The sequence below is a fragment of the Schistocerca nitens genome, chromosome 6, assembly GCF_023898315.1.
Source record: "Schistocerca nitens isolate TAMUIC-IGC-003100 chromosome 6, iqSchNite1.1, whole genome shotgun sequence".
Lineage (NCBI taxonomy): Eukaryota > Metazoa > Arthropoda > Insecta > Orthoptera > Acrididae > Schistocerca > Schistocerca nitens.
Window position 1 is genome coordinate 227,555,873 of NC_064619.1, and position 26,333 is coordinate 227,582,205.

Here is a 26,333-nt window from a genome sequence, read left to right on the forward strand (position 1 = left end):
CAGCCCATAGAGGCTCAACTCGATAAAGAAAGAAAGGAAAGAAAGACAAGAAAAGAAAAAAAATGAATGTGTAAGTTGAGGGCTGTAAAAATGCTTTTCTTCATTTATTTAACAGCACTAGCAAGTTATCTATCAAAAGCGACAAATGATTAAATTGGTTCAGCAAATGAAGCTTATGGTCTGATGCTGTAAAGCAACATTTGGAACAAGATGTGATCAACAGTATTCTCAGAAACAGTGCCTGCTTTTCACATCACACTTCACTGTAATTTGCAGAGCAAATTGTCTTGCTTTTTGAGCTACAGAGTAGGCAAACGTATTGATATAACTTGTGGGTGTCTAATGCCTTGTCATCTATTAGTGGATTTACTGCCATTCGTCCATTATCAAAAGAAGAAGATAATAATTATTGTAGCATGTGAACATCCTAAAAGTCACTCATTTTCACTGTAATTTTTCGCAGCTGCTGGTCCTTGCAACCTGTTCACTAGAGGAGTGTCAAAATGTTCTGCCTCATCTTTGTGACAGAATTATTACACAATTATTTGATACTTACAATGTAAGTCATTAAAGTTCTGGATTCGTTTAAAACTTACAGCCTTTTGGTGGCTCAATGGTCACAGATTTTTTAGTGATTTCAGTTTATTATAATGGTTACAAGCACTTTTCTGGCATTACTAGTACCAGCATGACTCGTCATATACCATGTAAAAACCTCAAAGTATTTTAATGTAACATAACAATTGATTTCATTTGTAAAATTGGTAGCGAGCATGTTGTAGTATGCAACTGTTTCCACTAGAACATTTGTAATACAAGAGGTGGTGCAAAGAGAGTGCTTCATATCTTCATTGTCTGATTGATCATCTGTGCAAAATAGTTTACAGTAAGAAAAATGCTGTAAGTTGAATATGCAGTAACATTTGTTTTGTATATTTTTTTAAAAATTTGAAACTGTGTATTAATGCTTTTGATTTATCAATTTCTGCAGAAAATGCAAGAACAGATTACCAAACTTTCTCCCTCTTTGCAACGAGATGCAGTCTATACTAAGACAGTAAGTAAAAATCATACATTTGTGTACATGACAGTAATTTGATAGAAGTATGGGCTTGCTTACTATTGCACCACACTAGCATTTTAAGTATACCACAATGAAACATTCATATAATAAGGGAAGTTCTTGCAAAATGTAAATACTTTAGGTGTAAAGGAGGCCACTCCTCGAATATGCACACACAGAAGAGAAAGAAAACATGGTAGCTTTCGGAAGAAGTCCTTTGTCCTGCTACAGTACAAATACACGCACACTCCTATTTGGTGAGTTGCGTCCATTACTCCTAAAGTATTTACAATGAAACATTTATTTTTCTGCCAAAGCCTGCAATTGTAGAAGTTAGTTGCTGGTTTTGAAAATCAACCTAATGAAAAATGAGTGTGCTCCATCGAGGTAGCAGTCATTGAATATTGCAGTTACATTTATATTCCATGCCACTAAATTAATTTTGATTGTTTGATTCATACTTTTAAATAATTTTTTAAGATGCTGCTAATTATAATTACTGTAGCAATATAAATAGTGGCTATTTTCTTTAATTCAGGTCAGTTGAAATGTCTTACATTCTTGTGAAACACTCTTACATCATTTTGATCATTTTAGTACAGTTAGGTGTTAAAGTAATTTCCTTGTAAAAAACTGAAAATTTTGCACATTGCTTGCTTAAAGAATTTCTGCACATCTCTGCAATATACCTTCCTCTCAATAAAAACAATATTCACTGTTTTTATTATGTCAGGCAGAAGTTCATCAGTGAGAAGCTGAAGTCAAAGAAAAAGTAATGGCAAGTCTATCATATAACCAAGCTCATTCTAGTGCTACATTTACCAATTTAGTCATAAACTGCTCCAGAAGTGAAAAACATGTTAGATCTTTTACCATTGTACAAATTTGTTATTGTTGCATTAAGTACTTCCATGTTTGTGATACAGCATTGGTGTCCTAGAAGCCAGGTCGGTAGTTCCCATTAAAGTAAAACTGTGGTTACTCTTAAAAATAGAACTTTGAAACTTTCTTATCTGATTTCCCAGCAGATGCAGTGACAGTAGATAAATTATTCAGATGCATGAACAATCTTTGTTGCAATTATGTAATTGTTGTATTAACCCCAGTTATGCTTTTACGTGGTTGGTGCATCATCAGACTGGAACAATAAGGAACTAATTACAGCTCAGATATGCAACCTGGGTTTAATATCACTGACTTAAAAACTTACTTGTTTGAACACTGAAAGTTTTAAGTATTGGGCTCAGTTGTCATGTAAAATGATACCTTTGTCATAAACTGCAAGTTAATGTAGGTGAACCATAAAAAAAGCTAAAGGGATAAATAGCAAAAGCATTGAGTGTACCAAATTAATTGAAACTCATCTTAGCATAAGGAAGAGCTAGGACAGTGGTAGGAATACATGTACAACCACCAGACTAAATGAGGTGGAACTGCGTGACTTGAGAGCCAGTCAGGTGGTAGTGCTGGAGCAGTGGGAATTTAAATGAAGTGTAGGGGAATGGGGGGAGGGGGGAAGAGGTATCGGGGAGAGGAGGTTGGAGGTATGATATGCAGGTAACATTTTGTATTAATATGAAATAATTAGCAGAAGGGGGGGGGGAGATAAATGAGGAAATAGTGTGACATGAGATTCATGTAAGATGGAGGGTAATGTTGCAGTAAGAAAAGGGAAGCTTGTTGTGCATGTAGAGGAAAATTTTGACCCAGGAAGGATAGCAAGAAAGGTGCCATAAGTGTTGTAAGAAGAGGGAAAGGGGGATTGGTTTTAATGGGGAAATAGGCTAAGAGGGAGGGTAGGGGTGAGTGGAAGTGGGAGGAGGGAGTGGGGCAGGAACATTTAATTTTGAAAAGAAGATGGATTACATACTACCGTAAAAAATTGTCTTTCCATAATTAACTGCTCATTATGACTGTGTTCTGCAGGCCGTCTCATTAATTTGGAAATTTTTTAGTTCTTCCAAAAGAGAAAGCTTTTTGTCCTTGGGGGTATATCTGCGGATTTATTAATTTGTCCAAAGGAGGCTGATTATGCTTGTTTCTCCCAAGATTATAGGAGAAGGTTGTTACTTTTCATGGTATCCTTCCTAGTTAAAAGGTGTTCTTGAAATCTTCAGGGCTCATCCAGTTTGACCAGTATATGAAGAGGGTCACCGTAAGCACATGATTTTGTAGATACCGGAGCAGGAACATAGGTCTTTCAGTGGTCATTCCTTGTGATGAAAATTGTGTTAAATCTTATTGTTAATTGTGAAAGGTACCTTCACATGATGGCCTTGAACAAGTTCTGTGAGGGAGACAAAATGGACTCAGAAGTAACAGCACTGAGGTTGAGGGAGATGTTGCTTTTAGAGATTTTTTTAATTACATATTCTGTCAGACTAGTATGGTACACATTGGTACAAGCAGTGTATCTCAAGTTTACAAGCTCTTGTTCAGAAGTTTCTGGATCTAAGGGGAGATGACATAAATGGTCGACCATAGAAAAATAAATACATGATGTAATGAGGTGGAGGAGACACATACGCTCATCAAAGATTTTTGGTAACGGAAAGGGGGGCAGTATGTCAAGTGGATGATGGCTTCACTGGTTGTGGGCTTTCTATCAGTCCTAAATGTTAGGTCAAAATGTTGATGGAGCAATCAGTTGACACGAGTTTCCCAGACTGGAAAGTATTAGTTGAGTCACTACAGGAAAATTTTTTTCTCTCCTTCTCTTGTTTGGCTTACCTTGACAAAAAAATATATACACTAATGTTCCCGATCAAGAAACAATAGATATCATTTTGACAGTCTGTCCAGATGTAGCAAATTAAATCCAGATGAAGTTGATGAGCGTATCTGTCTCCTCCACCCCATTACATCATGTATTTATTTTTGTTTTAATAACATCCTGTCCAAACAGAGGCGACCATGCAATGGGCAACTAGCTCACAGGTCATTAAGCACACGTTTTTCAACACCCTTGAAAACCACTATTTTACGCGTGCTTCCACTCTTTATAAGAAACTCCCATTTTAGTGCAAACATGTGGACAATATTTTTGCTATAATGAATGCATCCATGGATGACATGCACCTCCTCTCAGGTAAATTTGGCTATCTTCATCCAAAAGTGGTTTCCACTCACAATCACATCAGTGAATGCTGTGTCAACTATTTTGACCTAACATTATCTTTATTCAATGATATATCAAGTTTTGTATTGATAGAAAGTCCACAACTAATGACATTGGCATCCACTTGACATCTTGCCACTCTTTCAGTTACAAAAGAAGCTTTTTTCCCTCTGTGGTTGACAGTTTGTGACCTCCCCTCAGATTCAGAAACTGTGGGAAAAAGAGATTTCAAACTTGAGACATACTGCTAGAACCAATTGATGGTATGGTAGGCCAAATATACAATAAAAAATGTATGAAACAGATCCTCCCTCAACCCCAGAGCCAGTACTTCTAAGCCGATCTATGTCTCCTTATCTTTTCTAGGAGACCTCTCTTACAGGCTCACCAACCTTATTATTTGTAATCACATAAAGGTAGCTTTCACAATTCACGATAAGCTCCAACATCATAATTATCACAATGAACAATCTTCGAGAGACCCATATTCTTGCTCTTGGGTCTACAAAAATGTGTGCTTACAATGCCCCTTTTTGTACATTGGTCAAACTTGACAAGTCCTCAATACTAAATTTCAAGAACTAGAAAGTAACAATATTGTGAAAAGGAAAGTTGCTACTCACCATATCGCAGAGATTTGAGTCGCAGATAGGCACAACAAAAAGACTGTCACAAATATAGCTTTCGGCCAGTAAGGCATTCGTCAAAATTAGACGACAAAAAAAAAAAAAAAAAAAAAAAAACACACACACACACACACACACACACAAAGGCAACTCACACACACGACTGCAGCCTCAGGCAGCTGAGGCCCCACTGTAAGCAGCAGCACTAGTGCATGACAGGAGTGGCAACTGGGTGTGAGCAAGGAGGAGGTTGGGACAGGGAAAGGGAAGGATAGTAGGGTAGGGGTGGTGGACAGTGACATGCTGTTGTGGGCGTGCACACGTGGAAAGGGGGTAAGGCAGCTATGTGCAGTTGGGAGGTTAGATGGAGTGGGTGGTGGTGGGAGGATGTATAGGACAGGTCTTGCATCTAGGTAGATCTATTACAGGGGTATGAGCCATGGGGTAAGGTGCTGGGACCAGGGGTTGTGTAGGGATGGACGAGTATATTGTGTAGGTTCAGTGGATGGCGGAATACCACTGTAGGAGGGGTGGGAAGGACAGTGGGCAGGACATTCCTCATTTCCTGCCCTGCCCTGCCCTGCGCTGAAATGAGTAATGTCCTGCCCACTATCTATCCTTCCCACCCCTCCCACAGTGGTATTCCACCGTCCACCTAATCTACGCAATATACTCGTCCATCCCTGCACAACCCCCGCTCCCAACTCCTTACCTCATGGCTCATACCCCTGTAATAGACCTACCTGTCCCATACATCCTCCCACCATCACCACCCACTCCACTCCGGTCACAAGCATCACCTATCCCATCAAATGCAGGGCTGCCTGTGAAACCAGTCGTGATCTGCAAGCTAAGCTGCAACCATTGTGCTGCATACTATGTGGGCATGGCAACCAACAAGCTGTCTGTCTGCGTGAATGGTCACTGACAAACTGTGACCTAGAAACAAGTGGACTACCCTGTTGATGAGCATGCCGCCAAACATGACATCCTTCATTTCAATGACTGCTTCACAGCCTGTGCCATATGGATCCTTCCACCAACACCAACTTTTCTGAATTGCGCAGGTGGGAACTTCCCTGCAATAAACCCTATGTTCCCGTAATCCTCCTGGTCTCAACCTTCGTTAGCTATTGTCCTCTCCCATCCAGCTCCTTCTCTGTTCCCATTTCAGTACTACACAGCCTTCATTCCTTCATCGCATCCAGTCTTTTTAATTCTCTCCTTTTCCACTATCTCCCCACCCCCCATCTCCCTACCTCTTCCTTGCCCTCCGTCTACCTGTCGACTGAACATAGCTACCCTACCCTCTTTCCACTTCGTCCCTGTGCTCTCCCCAACAGCACGTCACTGTCCACCACCACTACCCTACTATCACTCCCCATCCCCACCCCAGCCTCCTCCTTATCCCCACTCAGTCGCCACTCCCATGATGCACTGGTACTGCTGCTTGCAGTGTTCACCTCAGTTGCCTGAGGCTGCAGTCGTGTGTTTGAGTTGCATTTGTGAGTGTGTGTATGTGTGTGTGTTTTTTATCTAATTTTGAAGAAGGCCTTACTGGCCAAAAGCTATGTTTGTGATAATATTTTTGTTGTGCCTATCTGCGACTCAGCATCTCCACTACATAGAGAGTAGCAACTTTTCTTCTCACATTGTCACATTCCATCCTAGATTTTCCATTGTTTGATTTTTAACTAGAAAGGGTGCATCAAAAACAGCTCAGCCATTTTGAAGAGAAGCAAGCATAATCAGCTTCCTGTGGACAAGTTGCAGATCCTCTACTATGCCCCCCCCCACCACCACCAACTCAGTAGGGGAAGAAACTTTCACTTTTGGAAGAATTATATATTTCCAAGTTTGTGGGACAGTCTGCAGAAAAGTCTTAATGAGCATTTGATTACAAGAAATCAAACTTCTTACAATACTATGTTATCCATCTTCTTTCCAGAATAAAACATTTCTGACCCCCACCCCTCACCTCGCACCCCCTCGTAATCTATTTCCTAATTAAAAACAATTACCTCTCCCCCTCTTTTTTTCAGAATTTACGACACCTTCGTTTCCATTCTTGGCTTCAATTCAAAGAAATATTATCAACAGAAATTGAGAGATTTATACTAAATAACTTAACAAATGACAGACCTGATCCCCCATGATACACAAAATGGACCAGACCACTGTTGCAGAAACAACAAAAAAGAATGCCAAATTTAAACGAATACAAAATCTGCAAGATTGGCCATCTTTTACAGAAGCTTGAAACTTGGTGCGGACTTCAATCCGATATGCTTTTAATAGTTTCTGCAATGAAACATTCTCGAAACCTGGCAGAAAATCCTAAGAAATCATATGTAAAGTATGCTAGCAGCAAGGCACAATCAATGACTTCTCGGCGTGATAGCAATTGAAATACTATTGACGGAAGTGCTGCCAAACCAGAGCTACTAAAGACACACTTTTGAAATTCCTTCACCAAAGAAGATGAAGTAAATGCTTGAGAATTTGAATCGAGAACAGATGCAAACATGAGTATCTTAGAAATAGATAGTCTCAGAGCAGTGAAGCTACTTAAATCACTTAAGAAAAGCAAATTTTTCAATACAGGCTGTATACCTGTTGTGTTCCTTTCAGAGTATATTGGAGCAATAACTCCATACTTCATGATCATATACAACTGTTTGCTTGACGAAAGATACGTACCTAAAGACTGGGAAGTTGCACAGGTCACACCAATATTCAAGAAAGGTAGTAGGAGTAATCCACTAAATTACAGGACCAGATCATTAATGTCAATTTGAAGAAGAGTTTTAGAACCTATGTTGTGTTTGAACATGACAAATTGCCTTGAAGAGAATGGTCTATTGATACACAGTCAACAAATATTTAGAAAATATCGTTCTTTTAAAACACAACCAGCTCTTTACTCACACAAAGTATTGAGTACTATTGACAAGAGATTTCAAATTGATTCCATATTTCTAGTTTTCCAGGAAGCTTTTGACACTGTAGCTCACACTTGACTTGCAGTGAAATTCTATGCTTATGGAGTATTGTCTCAGTTTTGAATCTGGATTTGTCATTTCCTGGCAGAGAGGTCACAGTCTCTAGTAGCTGATGGAAAGTCATAGAGTAAAACAGCGGTGATTTCTGGTGTTCCACAAGATAGTGTTGTAGGCCCTCAGCTGTTCCCCATCTATATAAATGATTTAGGAGACAATCTGAGCAGCCGTCTTAGGTTGTTTGTAGTTGACGCTGTCATTTATCAGTCACCAGAAGATAAAAACAAATTGCAAAAAGATTTAGAAAAGATATCTGAATGGTGCAAAAATTGAAAGTTGACCCTAAATAATGAAAAGGGTGAGGTCATCCACATGAGTGCTAAAAGAAATCTGTTAAACTTCGGTTACACGATAAATCAGTCAAATCCAAAGGCCGTAAATTCAACTAAACACCTAGGAATTACAATTACGAACAACTTAATTTGGAAAGAACACACAAAATGTTGTGGGAAAGGTATACCAAAGACTGCATTTTATTGGCGGAACACTTAGAAAATTTAACAGATCTACTAAATAGAGTGCCACTACACTTGTCCATCCTCTTTTGGAAAACTGATGTGTGGTCTGGAATCCTTATCAGATAGGGTTAAGGAAATACATCAAGAAAGTTCAAAGAAGAGCAGCACATTTTGTATTATCGCGAAATTGAGGAGAGAGTCACTGATATGATACAGTATTTGGGCTGGACATCATGAAAACAAAAACGTTTTTCAATGCGGCAGAATCTTCTCACAAAAATTCTATCACCGACTTTGTCCTCCAAATGTGAAAATATTTTGTTGACGCTGACCTACATAGGGAGAAATGATCATCTTCATGAAATAAGGGAAAACGGAGCTTAAAGATATAGGTGTTCATTTTTTTCCGCGTGCGGTTCGAGATTGGAATGTAGATAATTATTGTGGAAGTGGTTCGATGAACCCTCTACCAGGTACTTAAGAGTGATTTGCAGAGTATCCAAGTAGATGTAGATTCTTCTCAGGTCAAAATTTCACTCCAACAGCATGGCAAGCTGCCCTTAGTTACATCATCTTACATGAACCTCATGTCACACCATTTCCTTTTGTTTCCCCTCCACCCTTTCACTTTTTCCTACTCTTTCATATTAATATGTGTACAAAGCAGAAAAAATAAATGTATAATGATATGATTGATTAAATATATCAGCTTAAATATTTATCTTTCATTTTGTGACCCATTTAGAGGACCTTGTGTAAAAACTAACTGTAGGTCCTCTCAAGCATTATCTATATAACAGTATCATTCCTGAGAGACATCCTTCCTTAAAACACGTACACCTCCTCAGTTTTACATGGTGCTTAATAACATACTTTATAGACATTATGCAAGAATAAAACAGAAGTGAGTGCTTAAATAATGATCAAAATAACTATGACTAAGAAATGAGTACACTGAAGCAGTAAATTTCTTTGCCATAGCATTATTAATTCTTTTGAAAATGATATATTTCATTGGCCTGTGCAAAAATGAAAGACACTCAAAACATATGATGGACAGAATTCCATCAGTGTGTCTTTCTGTAAGCATTTACTGTCGCTGGTGATAAGAGTGCTTGATGTAAATGTTGGGTGTGCTTAATCAAACCACTACACTCCTCTACTTTTCCATTCTCCCCTCTCTCATTCCCCTGCTCATGATTTAAATTCCTGCTGCTCCAGTGCTGCCACCGGGCTGATTTTCAACTTTCGCAGTTTTTCCTGTCTGTGTACTCGCTGCACCACTTTTGTGTTTGCTGTCGGCAAGCGCACTGCAGTTCCACCTTATTTAGTTTGACGGCTGTAAATACAAAATATGTACCTACCACTGTACTGGCTCTCCCTTCTGCTATGATGAGTTTTAATTGCAAGACACCTTCTTTTCATTACTTCTATATTTTATTTCCCCCCTCACCTAATGCAGTATACTCAATGCTTTTGCTATTTATCCTTTTAGCTTTTTTTTATGGCCCCCTACGTTAAATTGCAGTTTATGACAAGGATATTTTCTGCCACCATTTTGCATGACAACCGAGCCCAATACTTAATGTTTTCAGCATTGAACCACATAAATTTTAAAGCCTTTCAAATTCACTCACCTGTCAGTGTTATTAAACCTGTTGCTCACTAGGTTCACATATTTGGGCTGTAATTATTTTCTTATTGTTCCAGTCTGAAGGTGTGCTAACTGCTTGAAATGTGTAATTGGAATTTATACAATAGTTATATAATTGCAACAGAGATTGTTCACTCTTTTGAAAAATGTTTCTCAAATTCATGAAAAATTGACATTCGTTGTTCCTGAATTTAGCAACATACATATTAAGTGTGATTGGACCCTATCACATCATGCAACACTATTGTGTTTAAATTTTCAGAGTTTCCAAGCAGCTTTCATTTTTTATTTCATGCATTCTTTCTCTTTCTTCTGTCTATTTTGTCCCTAGTCTGGCAGCAAATAGATTTGCTAGCAGTACCTTCCATTTGGTAATTTTTTTTTTGTCTGTATAAGTTTCTATTGAAAGTGTCTGATGGGTTTATATGATGCTTTTTTAAATGCTTTGTGACCAGCTGGACCTAGGGTATGGTTTTGCGTTGTACTACATAACACAGTGTCCATAAAATTTCAATATTCTTTTTCTTATGCCTGCTGCAAGATTTGATAATTTTTCAGGATTGTAGTTTGGGTCCACCTTCTGGTCTTTCGGGGCTGAGTATCTTTGCTTAAATTTTGCATTCTTCTTTTAGTATATCTTCCAGGTCATCTTTTCTGTGGCTTGATAAATGCATAATAGTGGCTGATTTTTTTGTGTGTGTGGGCTTTCATTTTTTGTTGTAGATTTTATTATAAGCTCTCTTCAAGTTATTGTACCTGAATTTTCTGTGTCATTTTCTCTCCCCCTGTCGATTCAAGGATTTTGCTGAAGTACTTGAAGTGTGGAACTCCCTAGATTTGTACATTTTGTGATCAGTTTTTGAGTAGGATGTTTGGAGCAGATACACTTGGTTTTTAGGAAGGATATTTAGAGGCCAACTCTTTCAGCGCATTCCATGAAAATGTCTGTCTGTTTAATTGCTGTCATCTTGTCATCAGCTAGTATTGCCATGTCATCTGATAAAGATAGGCAATAAATTTGGATGTCATTTTTAGCTCTTTCAAGTGTTATATGTTTTCCAGCACTTTCGGTTTTTAAGTTATTTTTTCCACTCTTTGATGACTTTATCCAAAACCAAATTGAAGAGGATAGGAGAAAGGGTGTCACCCTGCCAAACACCAGTTCTGACATCTCGCCCATGACCTGTAGTGTGTGTGTGTGTGTGTGTGTGTGTGTGTGTGTGTGTGTGTGTGTGTGAGATGAGACTTTCATGCTGAGCTGGTGTTCGAGGATAACTAAAAGGTATTGCCAAGCAGCAGGAGCATACGTCTTGTTGAAGTCCATAATGAGCATATGATTGGCTGTTTCTGAAGACTTTGTATTTTTAACTTGTTTGTAAATAAAAGTTTGCCCTCTACTATTTTGACCAGTGTGGAATCCGGCTTGATGTTCGCCAGTTTTGTGATCAGGCTGCTGCTGAACTCGTGCTGACAGAATTTTGTATGTCACTTGGAGAAGTTATTTAAATCCGTTTTGTTGCCTTTTTTGTGTGGTGTATGAATTGAGGCACATTTCCAGTCTTTGGGAAGCTTTTCTGTTTGCCAAATCTCTCATGATTTGTATGAGTTCTTTGACGGACTTGAAGCTTTGTTATTTTTGAGTTGGAGGATATGCCTGTGAACCTTCCTTGTGAGGGTGGTAGGGATTTGGTGTAGGTGTAAGTGGAGATTTTCATAGGTCATGTGGTTGGTTTGGGGCAGTTGAGTTCTGAATGCCTGTTCCTGAGAGTTTTCAAGATTGTTAAAGGCAAGTCTTCCATCTAACTTTATAAAACATAGGTTTTGAGGGGTATAACCTAGTATTATTCCTGCAAAATCTTATAAAAATCTTGCATGTTATACTTGGAAAAATTTTCTTTGACAAAGTCCAGTTCTCCTTCATGTGTTCCCTCTTGGTTTGCTAATGGTTTTCGTCACTTGCTAAAATTTCATAGAAGTGTTGTTTATTTTCTAGCTTTTCATTCTGTTCTACTAGAAAAGAGCGTCATTGCCTTCTTCCAGTACTTTCGGACATTTTGAATCCCACCAGGAATGTCTGGAGTTCTGCTTGAGTGGGATTAATTCTTTGACCTTTTGTACCATTTTTGGGTGGAATTCTTCAAGATAATGTATAGACTTCTGTGACCAGTGTCAAAATGATTAAAATTTTTATGGGTGTTGAAACTTGGCATTGTATAAAATTTAAAATACTTGAAAAAAATCAATTTTTTAAAATATAATTGGATGCATAAAAAATATACTCACAAAGCAGCAGCAGGGGAAGAAAAGACATAAAAAGTTAAAGAAACGTGCAAGCTTTCCAAGTCCATGACTCCTCCTCCTGGCAGAATGTTGAAGGTGAAGGAAGACGGAGAAAGAAAAAGGGTGGGTGAGGTCTAGGAAATTGGAGGGGGGGAATAGACAGGTCAGAAAACACAAATTATAGAAAACTAAAAGAGACTGAAGAAATGAATAGTTACTGAGAAGTAGTGTTGAGACCAAGGATATTAGAGAAAATAATGTAAATTAAGGCCAGCTGAGTGGTGAGAACTGAGGACATGTAGCTACGCCAGTTCCCACGTGCAAAGTTCTGAGAAACCAGTGTCTGGCAGAAAAATCCAGATGGTACATGTGGCGAACCAGGCACAGAAGTCATGACTGTCATGTTTTAGAGCATACTCTACAACAGGGTATTGTGTGTTGCTAATATAAACTCCTTTTTCTATGCCCTACTACTTGTTGGTACTTAAATCAATGTAGAGGGCCAAACAATGTTTATATAACAGCTGGTATAAGGCATATGCCATTTCATAGGTGGCTCTCGCTCTGATAGTGTGTGTTCTGCCCGTCACAGGGCTGGTACAGGGGTTGTCACAAGGGTGCGTAGGACAAGTCATGGGATAGAGAAACGAGTGCAGTAGGAGCACAGGGTCTGACCAGGATATTGTGGAGTTAGAGGAGGAGGGAGGGCGGGGGTGTTGAAGCTGTTCTAGGTGCGGTGGGAAGAATATCAGCAGAATGACCTCATTTCATGACATGATTTTAGGAAAGTCATAGCTTTGTCAAAGTAATTGATTAGTACATTGAAGACCAGCATAATACTGAGTGTCAAGTTGTGTATTCATAAATTGTTTTTTGGTAGGATAAGACGATAAGCAGTATCAGGATTGGATGTGATGGTCTGGGAAATCTGATTTTCAACTAGGCTGGTGGGGTAATTAGAACCAGGGAAGCATGAGGTGAGGATGGTAGTGTACTGCTGAATGACGCTGCATCTGAACAAATAAGTTTGTCTCAAATGCCGAGGCTGTACATGAGGGATCGTTTGACTTGGAAAGGATGGCAACTGTAATGTAAACACTGTTGTTTGGTAGTAGGTTTAATGTGAAAAAAAGTCTGTAGCTGACACTCAGTGAGGATGTCATCATCAAGGAACATGGCATGATATTCTGAATAAAACCAAGTGAAATTTAATTGGGAGAATGTATTAAGATATTCGAAAAATTTTAGCAGGTCAGCCTCACCATGAGTCCTTATGGCAAAGATTTCATCAATATATGTAAACCAAACCAGGGGCTGAAGTCTTATGGATTCCAGAAAGCCCCACTTCAAGTGACCCATATCTGGGTTCCCATGGATGTGCCCCTGATATGTTTGTATGTCTTTCTCTCAAAGATAAAGTAGTTGTTGGTAAGTATAATGTTGATCAATGTGAGCAGGAAAGATGTCATAGGTTTGGAACCAGGTGGATGCTGGTTGAGGTAATGTTAATCAGCAGACCGACCATGCATATGGGGATTGTTGTTACCATGGGAGGTGGTGGCATCCGTGGTGACACGAGGTGTGTGATGGGAGTGGTACAGGCAAAGATTTCAGAGGATCTAGGAAGTGTTCGGTGTCTTAAATATAGAAGGGGATTCTTTGTACTATAGGTTGCAGGTGTTGATCAACTAAGGCAGATATATGTTCAGTGGGTGCTTTGAAGCCAGCAATGATGAGACAGCCAGGGTGATTGAGTTCGTGGATCTTAGGAAGAGGGTAAAAGGAGGGAGTGCCTAATTTGGATAAGGAAAGAATTTCTATGGATTGAGGTGTTAGTCCTTATGAGTGGCCTGAGGTTGTAAGGAAGGACTGTACGTCAGTTTGTATCACGGGTCTTGATAGCAGGTGCTGTACGAGAGCTGTCAGATAGCTGGCTTTGGCCGTTGCTTACATATTTGTCTTTGTCTTTCAAGTACCACAGTGGTAGATCCTTTGTCCACTGGGAGGATAATGGTGGAGTCATCAGTTTTTAAGGAATGAATTGCGTGGAGTTTAAGAGGACAGGTTAGGGTCGTGTTGTAGAGACTTAAGAAGGGTTGTGAAGCAATGCTGAATATTAGAAATTCTTGGAAGGGTTACAAGGTGTGATTTGTGGAATAGTGATGATGTATCAAGAGGGGATAATGGTTGAAACTGTTCAAGGGAGGGTTCAGTGTTAGGTTTGCTGTTGGGTAGGTTCTGGGATTGGATTGCAAAGTGATTTTTCCAGTTGACATTACGTGTGAACGGAAGTAGGTCTTTCACCAAAGCAGCATGATTAAATGCAGGCTTAGGGCTGAAAGTGAATATACAGATAATTCAGAAGGGGGAGAGCCTTAGATGAAAGGCCGAGAACACAGTACTGTTGTGTCTGGTTCTTGTGATCATTAATTACAATTGCTCTAGGAGGCAATGGTGAAGGCTGGGGGGATGTTAAGGTTGGTCAAGCTCATTTATAGGAGAGGAGTGCTAGTTGTTGATATTGCTGTTACTGGAGGAGGTAGGAAGGGAAACATAACTATTGAGGTAGTTTTGGAGAAAGTAAAATAGCTTTTTATTGGTGAAGTCTGGTCTGTGTTACAGTTTGAAGTTGGCTTGAGAGATGATACCACCAGAGGACACATGACAGTCATGTAACTGCAGGTTTTAGCAGGAGGAGAGAAGTCTGCTGGAGTTGAAATTGGTAGATGAGGCAGATAGCTTATTAGAAGTGTAAGTGCAGAGACAGCTGTATTTTCAACTGTAAAAGGGATTGGTGCACACTAGGGTTACATCCAAAAATGTCCAATGTTAGGCTATTGGTGGTAACTCCTGCAGACAAGATGGTTTCAAGAAACAAAATGTGGGACCTTAGTTTTGGTTGTGCGAAAGCATGTTTGCAAAAGGACCGAATATAATAAGTGACGGGTTTCTCCATGGCAAGAGAGGAGCATTTGGAATATTCGAGATGGTGGGAGTAGCTGAAAAGAAGCAAAGGGGGAAAATGGAGCAGAAAGAAAGACAAGTGAGTAAAAAGATAGGAAAAATGTAGAAAAATTCACATGAAAATAGTGAGAACTGACGAGGAGTGAGTGAGGATTTCTCACTAGAAAAGTGGGTTGTACAATACAAAAAATTGTGATACGAAAGAATTATAATAATAAATTGCAACTGTGAAAAGTCCTGGAAAAGATGTGAAAATAGACAAAAATTTAATAACAGGACCGAGAGATAGAGGAAGTCAGTGTACTGAACAGAACCTACAGCATTTGGGAAATAAAACAATGCAGGAGATGGTAGTAACAGTCGATCAGTGCAGTTTGGTGAATAACAAATGAACCATGTATAAGCAAGGTAAGTGGGGGTGGGAAAGAAAACTGCTGTCAAATTTGCAAATAAATTGTCAAAAAATGATCAGGAGAGGCCCTCAAGTGTATTGAACTGTAAACACAGAATTAAATGCAAATTCTTAAATAACAATTAACCACTCTAAGTGCGCAGAATCAGTATTAAAAAAGATATGGGAGCAAGATGTTGATTAATATAGGTGGTATAGACAGATAAACAAGCGAACTAGCACATAAGATCAAAAACATACAGCAGTTTGATCAAGATAAGACAATAAAAAAGCCTGAGAAATGGGTCTACATACATACATACATAAATACATAATGGCAAAACATATGCTGTTAAAGGGAGAGCCATATGTGAAACTACACATCGTGTACCAGCTGTTATGTAAACACAGTTCAGCCTTCTACATTCACATGACTGCCAGTATGTTATTAGTTACAATGAGTACACATAGACAAAGGGTGTATATTGGCAGCACACAGTATTCTGTTGCAGAGCATTACTCTACAGCATGATAGTCATGTCCTGTGTGTCTGTTTCACCACACATGCCATTCTTCCCCCACAGACTAGCTTCTCAGAACTCTGTATGTGGGAACTGGCATTGCAACATGTCCTTGGTTCTTGCCACCCACATGGCCTCAATTTACGTTATTTCTCCACTTTCTTTGGGCTTATACCTTGTATTTTCCCCACCGCTCTCTCTACCACATATAATGCACTTTGCTTTCTGCTGTTATTAACTCTTGCACAATGTTTTGTCAACAAGCTCTGTCTTACATATTGCCGTATCTTCCACTTTTAAACACATTTTCAAATCTCATCTGAGGCAGTCCTCAGCAATCAGTCTTCCCTTCGCATCCCGTCCAGTAAGCCTCCACTGATTGGGGGGTTCTGGGTGACTTTCCTGAACTCTTCCCATTTCCTAAAGCTCGCCAGTCTTTTTCCATCATCCCTCTTCATTCCTCTTCTGCCAGAATAAGGAATCACTAGCTCTGAAAGATTTTACTTTCCTTTAACCTTCATCAGTGTTTTCTACTGCTGCTACTATATGAAATACTTTAAAATATAGAATCTATAAAACCAACATTTCAGTGGTATTAAAAAGACCTTCCTCAGGGCAAGACTGATTTTACTGGAAGAAAGGTGTCCTTATTTAGTGCTAACTATCAGCGTCATCAGGAACTTTATTGGCTAGAGGATATAAGAGTCTAGTCATGCCGAGAGGGAGAGCCTATTTGAGGAATATCTTGCTAGTTGATGATTGGCACTTGTCTGTAAATCAGTGCCTGGCTTCTGGTGCACATGTTTTTTTTCCTGCTGTGCATGAAAATACACTGACAGTTTCTATGAAGCTATTTATCTAGGCAATCATGACCATTCCCGCTGAGGCTTCTGCCTCACGACCGCCCACTGACCATTGGACTGATCTAGCTGGTAGCTAGGACGCAGTTTGTAACCATCCTCTCTATTGATGTTGTCAGGCTGCTTAATAATTTCAGTCACCTCCCATATTCTGTAGTGGCACGTACACGGCTCTTTTGCCAGTACATCGGTTTCCTGGAATGTGATAGATTGTCCACTATCAAGGTGGCGTTCTGCTATTACCAATTTATTGTGGTGTTCTGATTGCTGATAGCACACGCATTCTGCCGTTCATGTGCAGACTGGCACATTTGTCACCCCTATGTAGCTCATATACTCTTGCATCCTTGGTGGATCATATTATGTCATGAATCCTGTGGCTACTGCGGAAAATTGGTGTGAAACCTTGGCGGCAGAGGACATTGCTTAGCCATTCATTGATACCCTTCAGGTAGCGTAAGTGCACTGGCAGAAGCTCCTCTTCCTCGCCCTTTTCTTTTTGTTTTAATCTGTTTGGTTTCGGCTGCCTTTGTTATAATGTTGTCATACCCTTTGACTTTCTTTTATTATATTATTAGTGTCACTTATCTGTTGGGCATGGACAGTAAGGATGTGCTGGACAGAATACTTCTGAGCTGGATAGTGGTTGCTCTCAGTGGGCAGGTACAGGTTGATGTGTTAGCTCCACATCCAAAAATGGTATTGCATTATTTCTGGTTTCGTGCATGAACTGTATATTCTTATGCAGGTTGTTTAAATGTTGAAAGAAGTTTCTCAACTCCACTCCCCCATGAGGCCAGAAAAGTGTATGTCATCTATATATCATAGCCAAAGTTGTGACACTAATAATATCAAAGAAAATCATATATCTATGCCACATATTTTGCGCCAATGAGTATGACTTCTGGTGTCCTGACTGCCTGCTACTTCAATCCAATGGGTCATGAGCAATCACGGAGTAGAAGCATCACCAGGAGAAGGCGGTAGCCTAAACAAACAGCTATATGCGAACTGTCAGTGTACTTCCAAGCCCGCTAGGAAGGAACCAAGTTCACCAGAACCCAAGTGCTGATGTGCAAACAAGTGCCAATCATCAACAAACTATATAATCCATGAATAGCCTCCTTTCTGTCTCCAAACCTTTGTTTTCATGGAACTTTCCTTAGTGATGTTAACGTGATTTTAAGTTGTCTTGTTGGCACAGTTCAATGGGTCTTGTGCTGTTTGTGTTCTGAATCTGTGAGCTGGATATTGGCCTATGGCTTTTAGGTATTTTCTTTCTTTGCTGATTTGCACATCGAAGTCACCAAGCCAAATCTTTTCATCGACTTTAGGGATTTTTGCCATGACTGTTTTGAGTTTGGCCCAGAATTTTTCAGTATTTCATAGATCTTTTCTGTTTTATGTGTCATCAGGTGCATGGAAATTGATCAGTGTGTGCTCCTTGTTGGCACTTTGTATGTACATGGTCATTTGGCAGGTGTTTATGGGAGAGACTTCTGTGACTGAGTTGTCTATATTTATGCATTTCACAAAGATCATGCCCAGAAGCAGAGTGCCATCAGCTACTCATTTTCATGTTTTACACTTGAACATCCAATAGTTACTGTAGTGCATTGCGTGTTCATCAGTGAATCGTGTTCCTTGGAGAGCTAGTACCAGGATTCATCGTATCTAACACTGACTGTAGGGTGTGTAATTTCCCAGGTGGAATTAATTTGTTGACGTTCATGGTGCCAATGTAAGTGTGAATTCTAGGTGGAAGATTGCCTGAGAATTCTGATTTTCTCTGTATTTGTGATTACCCGGCTCCACCAGAATCATTGTGTGCGGTTTCCGTCTGTCGACGGATGGATTGGTTCCTACCTGGGGTAATGCTGTCATTACTCAGGTCATAACTTTCGATCATTTGTCCAATGTGTCCACTGGTTACTTTGAAATCACAAGAAAATCAGTTTCAAATTCAAACAAGATTTTGCAGTACATCTCATTTCATTCAATATAGTTATTATTTCAGAATTGCAGATTTTTGTGATATGTGGAGTCCTAAAAATTAAATGGTACTACTAAAAGTGAACAATATAGTCAATACTATTATTTTTTAGTTATATTAATAGGAATTCAACTGACTTCTGGCAGAAATACTGATAAAATATTTTGTATTCAGAGCCTCACAGTCTAAATGTAATTCAGTTTATCTCCATAAATTTCTTGTTTGTTGTTGCAGTCTAAAATCAGCAGGCTTCCAGCATACCTAACCGTGCAGTTTGTGAGGTTTTATTATAAAGAGAGAGAAGCAATAAATGCCAAAATTTTGAAAGACGTTAAGTTTCCTTTGGATTTCGATGCATTTGAGCTGTGCACACCTGAACTTCAACAAAAATTGACACCCATGCGCTCCAAATTTAAGGTGAGTGTACTACACATTGCACAGTATTTATTATAGTACATGTGAGCTTTATAGATACAAAGCTTCTGTCTTTGAAACTTGTTGTTGTGAGGAAAAGATGACTTAAAGAATTGTGACAAATGGCAGATCATTGATATTGTGGAGTTGGTGTATGAACCAGAAATTACAGGAGCTTATGGGCAACATCAGTCTCTCTGTCCTTGACTAGTTCCTTCATATCATTTTAATTGTTCCAGCTTTTATACTTTCTCATTTATACTGCTTGTGAAGGCCATCTTCAGCCATTCTTTTCTTCCTATGTCCTTTCTAAAATTGTTTGCAGTAGTGTTCAATATACATTAACATGACCATAACCTATGTTTGATATAACCGTGCACTAACCCTTCATACACCAGGTGGCAGCACTAGCAGTATAAAGTGTGTTGATGTCCAAAAGGGGATTGTCATTGGATTTCCAGCCAAGGGTGGAAGCATTTTCCGAAATGGCTAAGTTTGTAAACTTTTCACATGCCGCTGTGCTTAACACTTCAGCTACCAAGCCCAAGCATAACTCGGGCCACACTGCCGTGTTCAAAAGACTGCTCCTAAGTATAGCTCGGGCCCCATTTTTCTTGATGCACAAACCACCTGTTGCTTGAAAACTGGACTCATTTCATATGAGAACAGTGTACGGACGTCTTGCTACCTGCCACTTGAGCTTGGCTGCTTTCTGTTGTCAATTTGTAGAATTACTTCAAAACAGACATTAACAAACATAACAGCTGCTGTTGCGAATGGCTGTGCCAGTTTAATAGCATTGACATAATTCGTTCATTTACTCGTTATGTTTTGCAGTTTGCTGTAATTCTGATACAAATGTCATGTTTGTTGAGTGAACAAGAAATTTTGGAAACTCAAGAGGAAGAAATTTCTCAGTAATTCACATCACACTTTTTTGGCGGAGGATATTTATATGAAGCGTAGTCTTTTTTCATATGTATTACTCTCAAAGCTATTTCAGTGATATATGGGCCAGTAACACTTAAAATAATGGATAGATGGCTGCTATTCCAGCGTCAAAGTCCTTCTAAGTGGCTGATCCTCAAAGTGGTAAAGGGCACTGTGCATGGCAAAATGGCACTATCCAAAACTGGTGTCATGGCAACTGTGGTGCACAACGGGCCATAGATGTGCAGTTGTTGAGCAACTGACTGCCCAGATGAACCAGAGGGCTACCAACAGTCGTTCTTCAATCACGTTCAGCAATCATTGCTGTGTATGGACCTCCTCCAGCAGGTTTATGCTCCATCCGAAAGAGGGTCGTTGGCATGTACAGCATGAAACATCTGAAAGCAAACACTCTGCAACAGTTGTCAGAAAGGTCCAGGCTGGAGGCGGGAATGTTATGGTCCGGAGAATGTTTTCATGGCATTTCCTGGGTGATCTTGTCATTCGGGAAGGTGCAATGAATCGATACAGGTCTGCATCTATCCTTAGAGACAACATCCACCCATACACAGAGTTTGTTTTTCCTCTGCACAGTGGCATCTGCCAGCAGAACAACACAATGTTCCACACAGCTCGCAGTGTATATATGTGGTTTGAAGAGCACCAGAATGAGTTTACCGCACTCCTGTGGCCACCAAACTCTCCAGATTTAAAACCAATCGAAAATGTATGGGGCCACACCAATGAGTGCGTGTGGCTCCACATCTTTCTCAGTGCCTTCCAGAACATCACTAATTCTCTTCCAGCATGGCTCACAGTGGTCCACACTGCAAAAGGTGGTTATTCAGGCTTTGGACGGATGGTTACATTAATGTGACTGGACAGTGTATAAATCATACTCCATGCAAATGTCTTCTTATGTTAACAGAACTCCATCCACCACATTTGGTTTCCAGCCGAGTCAATACATTAGTGTTATTACATGCAAGGATGCATGTGTGCATGCACAGCCCCCCCCCCCTCCCACACACACACACACACACACACACACACACACACACACACACACACACACATACACACACACAGTGAATCACTAAATGTAACCTCATTGTGTAATCAGTCCAAGATTCCTATTAAAATTGTCTGCTGTTAACCTTATTTGTAAGAGGTTCGTACAGTTTGTGTGTTACTAAAGAAATTACAAAAGTATTTCTGTGCTTTGTGTTAATACTGTGGAGTAAAATGACTCCAGTTTGATGTACTTATAATATTGATTTATCTATCACAGGAATATGAAGATAAGCGAGTGGAAGAATCACAGGCTGACAAGACGGATAAAGGAGACGATGGGGAGAAAGCGAAAATGAAGGCTGTGCCTTTTTGGTTTGAAAATGGTTTGTGTAATTTTGGTTTAAGTTCCATATTGGGTATGTAGCCTTAGACTGATTTCAGACCCCTACCTCTTCCCCACTGTCCATCTCTCTCTCTCTCTCTCTCTCTCTCTCTCTCTCTCTCTCTCTCTCTCTCTCTCTGACTTGGATTTGGGAAGATAGTGGCTCAAATCCCTATCTGGCCATCTGTGCTGGGGGAATCTAGCAATCTCTCAAATACTGTCTGACCAAAGGTCTGCTATCATTTAAAAATGCCCTAGGTTCTATTGAAAGAAAAAATGCAAAAACTGGCAAAGAGATGGCACTGGAGAGCAACAAGTTATTGATGCCACATGAGAATCGTGTATAAAATGATCAGTAGTGAGAAAGAAATTCACATCATCCTTAGCCTGGCTGAGAAACTCCTGTAGGAAGGTATGATTTTCTTGTAGGACGGCACTCATCCCATATTGCTACATGTGTGAAAGATCTCTTGAGCACATAGTTTGGTGAGGTTCATGCGCTGAGCTGCCATGTCCATCATGATCGATCTCCTGGGATCGCAGACCTCAGTTTGTGTAATTATTGATAATGGGTTACCAAAGTCACAAAGTCTACTGTGATTGTCTGACCTCATTAGGAAAGCCAAAAGACAACATCTGACAAATTTCTCATCCTACTTACTGATGCACTGTGCAGGGTTGTTCACAACATTGTCCTTTGTCTACAGGTATTGTCGATGAATGATGGCTATTGGTTTCAGTAAAGCTCCATGTCATTTCAAGCATTTGTGTGAGTTCTTACCTCTCTACCTACATTATTTCATGAACTGTTGAATTTTCAAATGCTGATGGACGTTTGGGTCTCCCTGTACATTAATACACAATCTATAATTTAACTGCATGTGAGTATTTGCGTTTCCTCATTTGAGATTTTTATGGAAATTTCTTCTGGAAGTCTTGTTTTCATCTTGCCCAATCAAAACAGATATCTTGTCACATACCTTCATCTATTTTATTCCTGTACTGTTTCTGTCATTTGTTGTGGAATCTAAAATGAAAACTGACTTCTAATCCATTTCTAATAACCATACCGACAATTCATGAACTTTCCTTCCTTACTTTAAATGGGTTACAAAAAAGTCAACTCCTGGTAACGTTGTGGTTCAACTCAGCATATTAGTATACTACTGATTCATAAAGCTGTTAAAACAAAGTGTTAATCTGACTTCAGTTGCCAGAGACTGCAGTCATGGGTGAGAGTGTGTGTGTGTGTGTGTGTGTGTGTGTGTGTGTGTGTTTCTATTTTTGATGAAGACCTTACTGGCTGAAAGCTTATTTGTCCAAGAATTTATTACTTATTTATTACGTACCTTCCATAATATTGGTTCATTCCATCCTGGTTTTTCCATTGCTTGAAAGTATTAATCCAGGTTCATTTACCCTTTGATGACTCTTAGGGTGCGTCTAAGTGTCAAAACTATAGGGGCATAATAGTTGAAGTAGGTCATCACAGTACCTCGGATTGTAGTTTGTACACAGCCATTGAGGGTGTTGTCTCATTAATTTGTGTTACTTACAGAGTACAAAAGAACTTAATTGATTCTTATTTCCCCAATTCATCTATACACCTAGTATATCCCCCCCCCCCCCCTGTTGAGGCATTTTTTCTTCCCTGTAGCTTCTGCCTGTCTTTCCCATTCCTCTTCTTGTCTTCCATTTTCTTGTTTTTGTCCAAGTGAAAGGGCTATGTAAAAAGACAATCTTCTCTCTTGAAAATTTGTAATACTAATTTTTTATTAGATTTCAAGTCAGGCTCAATTTCTTACAAAATTACCATGGAGAGCTCACTGTCAGGTGTAGTTCACCTGTGATAAAGCACAAGTTGCACAACCAAGCTGATCTTGGCGCATTCTGTTTGTGCAGTCACTATCATTGATTGTAACCGTTGTATGTCTTCCATAAGTGTGGAATAAGTGCTTGTAGCCACAGAAGCTACACAAGAATGTTTACTACTCATCATGAATATTCTGTATGAAATAAGTGAGCTAGTATATATTGCAAAATTAAATATATTTTGTTGCCAGATCTTGGTTCCAACAATTCTGGATACTACACACTGCAGGCAGTTTTGACTCATAGAGGCCGTTCCAGTTCTAGTGGCCACTATGTCGCATGGGTGAGACAGAAGGAAGATACATGGATCAAGTGTGATGACGACACAGTCTCACCAGTTACATCAGATGATGTCCTGAAACTGTCTGGAGGAGGTAATACATTGAAACACACTCAGTAATTGTTGAATATTTAAACAGTTTTTCATATTTTGTTTTCTATTTGTCATGTTGTTGTTGTATTATTTAATAAGCCTGGCACAGGAAAATGTAACTGTGTAACGTTAAATTGCTTTCTTAGTAAAATGTGAACAATGAATCATTAGTACCATTACAATGAATGCAGAGTGTTGCCTCACTACTTACGTGTAAAATCAAATTTGTATAGCAACATGTTCAATACTTCTCTGTCTCACCTATTATACGCAACACAAACTGGCAACCTGGCCATGGTGGCAGCACTGTCATGTTTACACCTTAGAAGCAGGGAAGGGAGGTACCACTATGTACACTACAGTACTCTTATAAACTGGGCAACTTGCACACACGTCTGCAGTGTGGTTTCAATTGTGCTGATAAAGGCCTTAATGGCCTGACACAAAAGCTATAATTGTGTGAATCTTCTTGTTGTGCCTGTTGCGACTCAGCATCTCCACTATATGGTGAGTAGCAGCTTTCCTTGTCTAATAATTTCTAATAATACATTTATCCATACCAGCAATGAAATATTTATTGTGTGCATTTTACTTGTTATTCTTTGGGGCACTATCACACCATTCTTGTTCTCATTGTCAGTAAAATTAGTGATGTTAACAGCAAGTTTCCATGGCTACACACAAAGTTATTCTCCTCAGTTGCTTTTCCTGATACTTTTCACATTCGCACTACAAGGTAACAGACAACGCATGATACTTTGAATTGGAACATGACTGTACCTGGTCATGTGACCAAGTTAGTTCCTGCTATTGAGAGGCTACCACTACACCTTGTTGAGTAATAATTAATGCTGTTGGGGTTGCTGTTGTCTTCATCATTGTCGTCCCTTCAGCCGGAAGACTGGTTTGATACAGCTTTCCTACTACTCTGTGCAAGCCTCTTCCTCTCTGCATAGCTACTGCAACCTATATCAGTTGAACTGTCTTACTGTAGTCAAGAGCCCCCCCCCCTCTCTCTCCCTCCCCCTCCCCTCCCACTCCCCCCCTCTCTCCATTCCATTACCAAATTGACAATTCCTTGATGGTGGCTTAGTTCCTTAAAATATGTACCAAGTTATACGAAAAGCCAAATTTTGAAATTGGCATGAATGTGTATTTTTGACCAACACTTGTAGTAAAAGTAATGAAATAAGGTATTCAGTTCTACACTGTAAAAGTAAAGAGGGAATAAGATTGGAGAGAGATGCTGAAAGACAGAACTTGTGAAGTGGGGCATCAAACATGGTTGGATAACTCAGTTGGTAAGACAGTTGCATGGAACATTGTGCAAATTTATTGGGCGCAATCAAACAATAGAAGATCCAGGCCAGAATATCAACAGTTGTGAATAGAGTAGATTGCTATTCACTGCAACTTGAGTTGCGGACAGGCACAACGAAAAGACTATCACACACTTAGCTTTTGGTCAAAGCCTTCTTTAGAAAAGAATGGAAAGCACACATGCAGTCACACAAGCAGGCACACCTCAAACAGAGAGTGACTTGCTGCTTCAAAGTGTAAAATTTTTGCTGTTGGTGTTTTTATCTGCCACCTGCTACAATATTCGTGCCAGTAAAGTGTGCAAGTAGTGTTTTATTTTATTTTGTGGACCATTCTGAAACCAAATTAAATTTGTGCAGTTTAGGTTTTTCCAGTGGAAACCATAACCATAACAGAAACCATAACAGAATGTCCAAATAGTATATCTGAACCAAATTGTTTGAATACTATTGGACATCTACAGAAATTTTTCCAGTATTCAGTGAAAATTTGTTGGATATTTAACGTCTTTGCTTTGTGATGCTTTTGATCCCACATGCAGATGCACTTCACTATTTCAGTCGTTGGTGAGTGTAGGTCTTGAGCTACTGCAATTTGCTAATCACAGTCGTGTTTAAAATGTCACTTTTTATATAGAGTACATAAGAAGATAATAAGAATTTATGAGAATGTGGAAAAAAATGCAACATCTCATTTGCTAGGAAATATATTACTCTTTAAATCAATTAGCTGAAAAATATTCCTGATGTAGGCATAATATTACAGACATAACAATAGTGTTGAGTTTGTTGGAGTCTCTGGTAGAACAAGAAACAGAATCAATCCATATTTGATACATTGCGTTAAGCATTTAGTTTACTTTCCACTGAAAATGCGTGACTGCATTTTTCAGACATCATGAAAGACAATGAATTTGCCAGGAAGTTCTGCAAGATAATGACAGTAATTTATTTTTTGAGGAGGAATTGACAGGGTGAGTCATCTTTTAACACGCATGTATTTGATATGTGGGAAGAATTGTGTTCTGTGCACACTGACATA

At 39.4% G+C, this 26,333-nt stretch overlaps 1 protein-coding gene across 1 annotated transcript in view; it reads left to right on the forward strand.

Moving 5' to 3' along the window:
• LOC126262228 (ubiquitin carboxyl-terminal hydrolase 14) overlaps positions 1 to 26,333 on the forward strand; it is a 122,477-nt gene that overhangs the window by 90,726 nt on the left and 5,418 nt on the right. The window contains exons 7-10 of the mRNA XM_049958681.1: positions 992 to 1,057; positions 19,222 to 19,404; positions 21,623 to 21,728; positions 23,791 to 23,973. Of these exons, the coding sequence (XP_049814638.1) occupies positions 992 to 1,057; positions 19,222 to 19,404; positions 21,623 to 21,728; positions 23,791 to 23,973 (538 nt within the window). The remainder of the gene's footprint in view (positions 1 to 991; positions 1,058 to 19,221; positions 19,405 to 21,622; positions 21,729 to 23,790; positions 23,974 to 26,333) is intronic.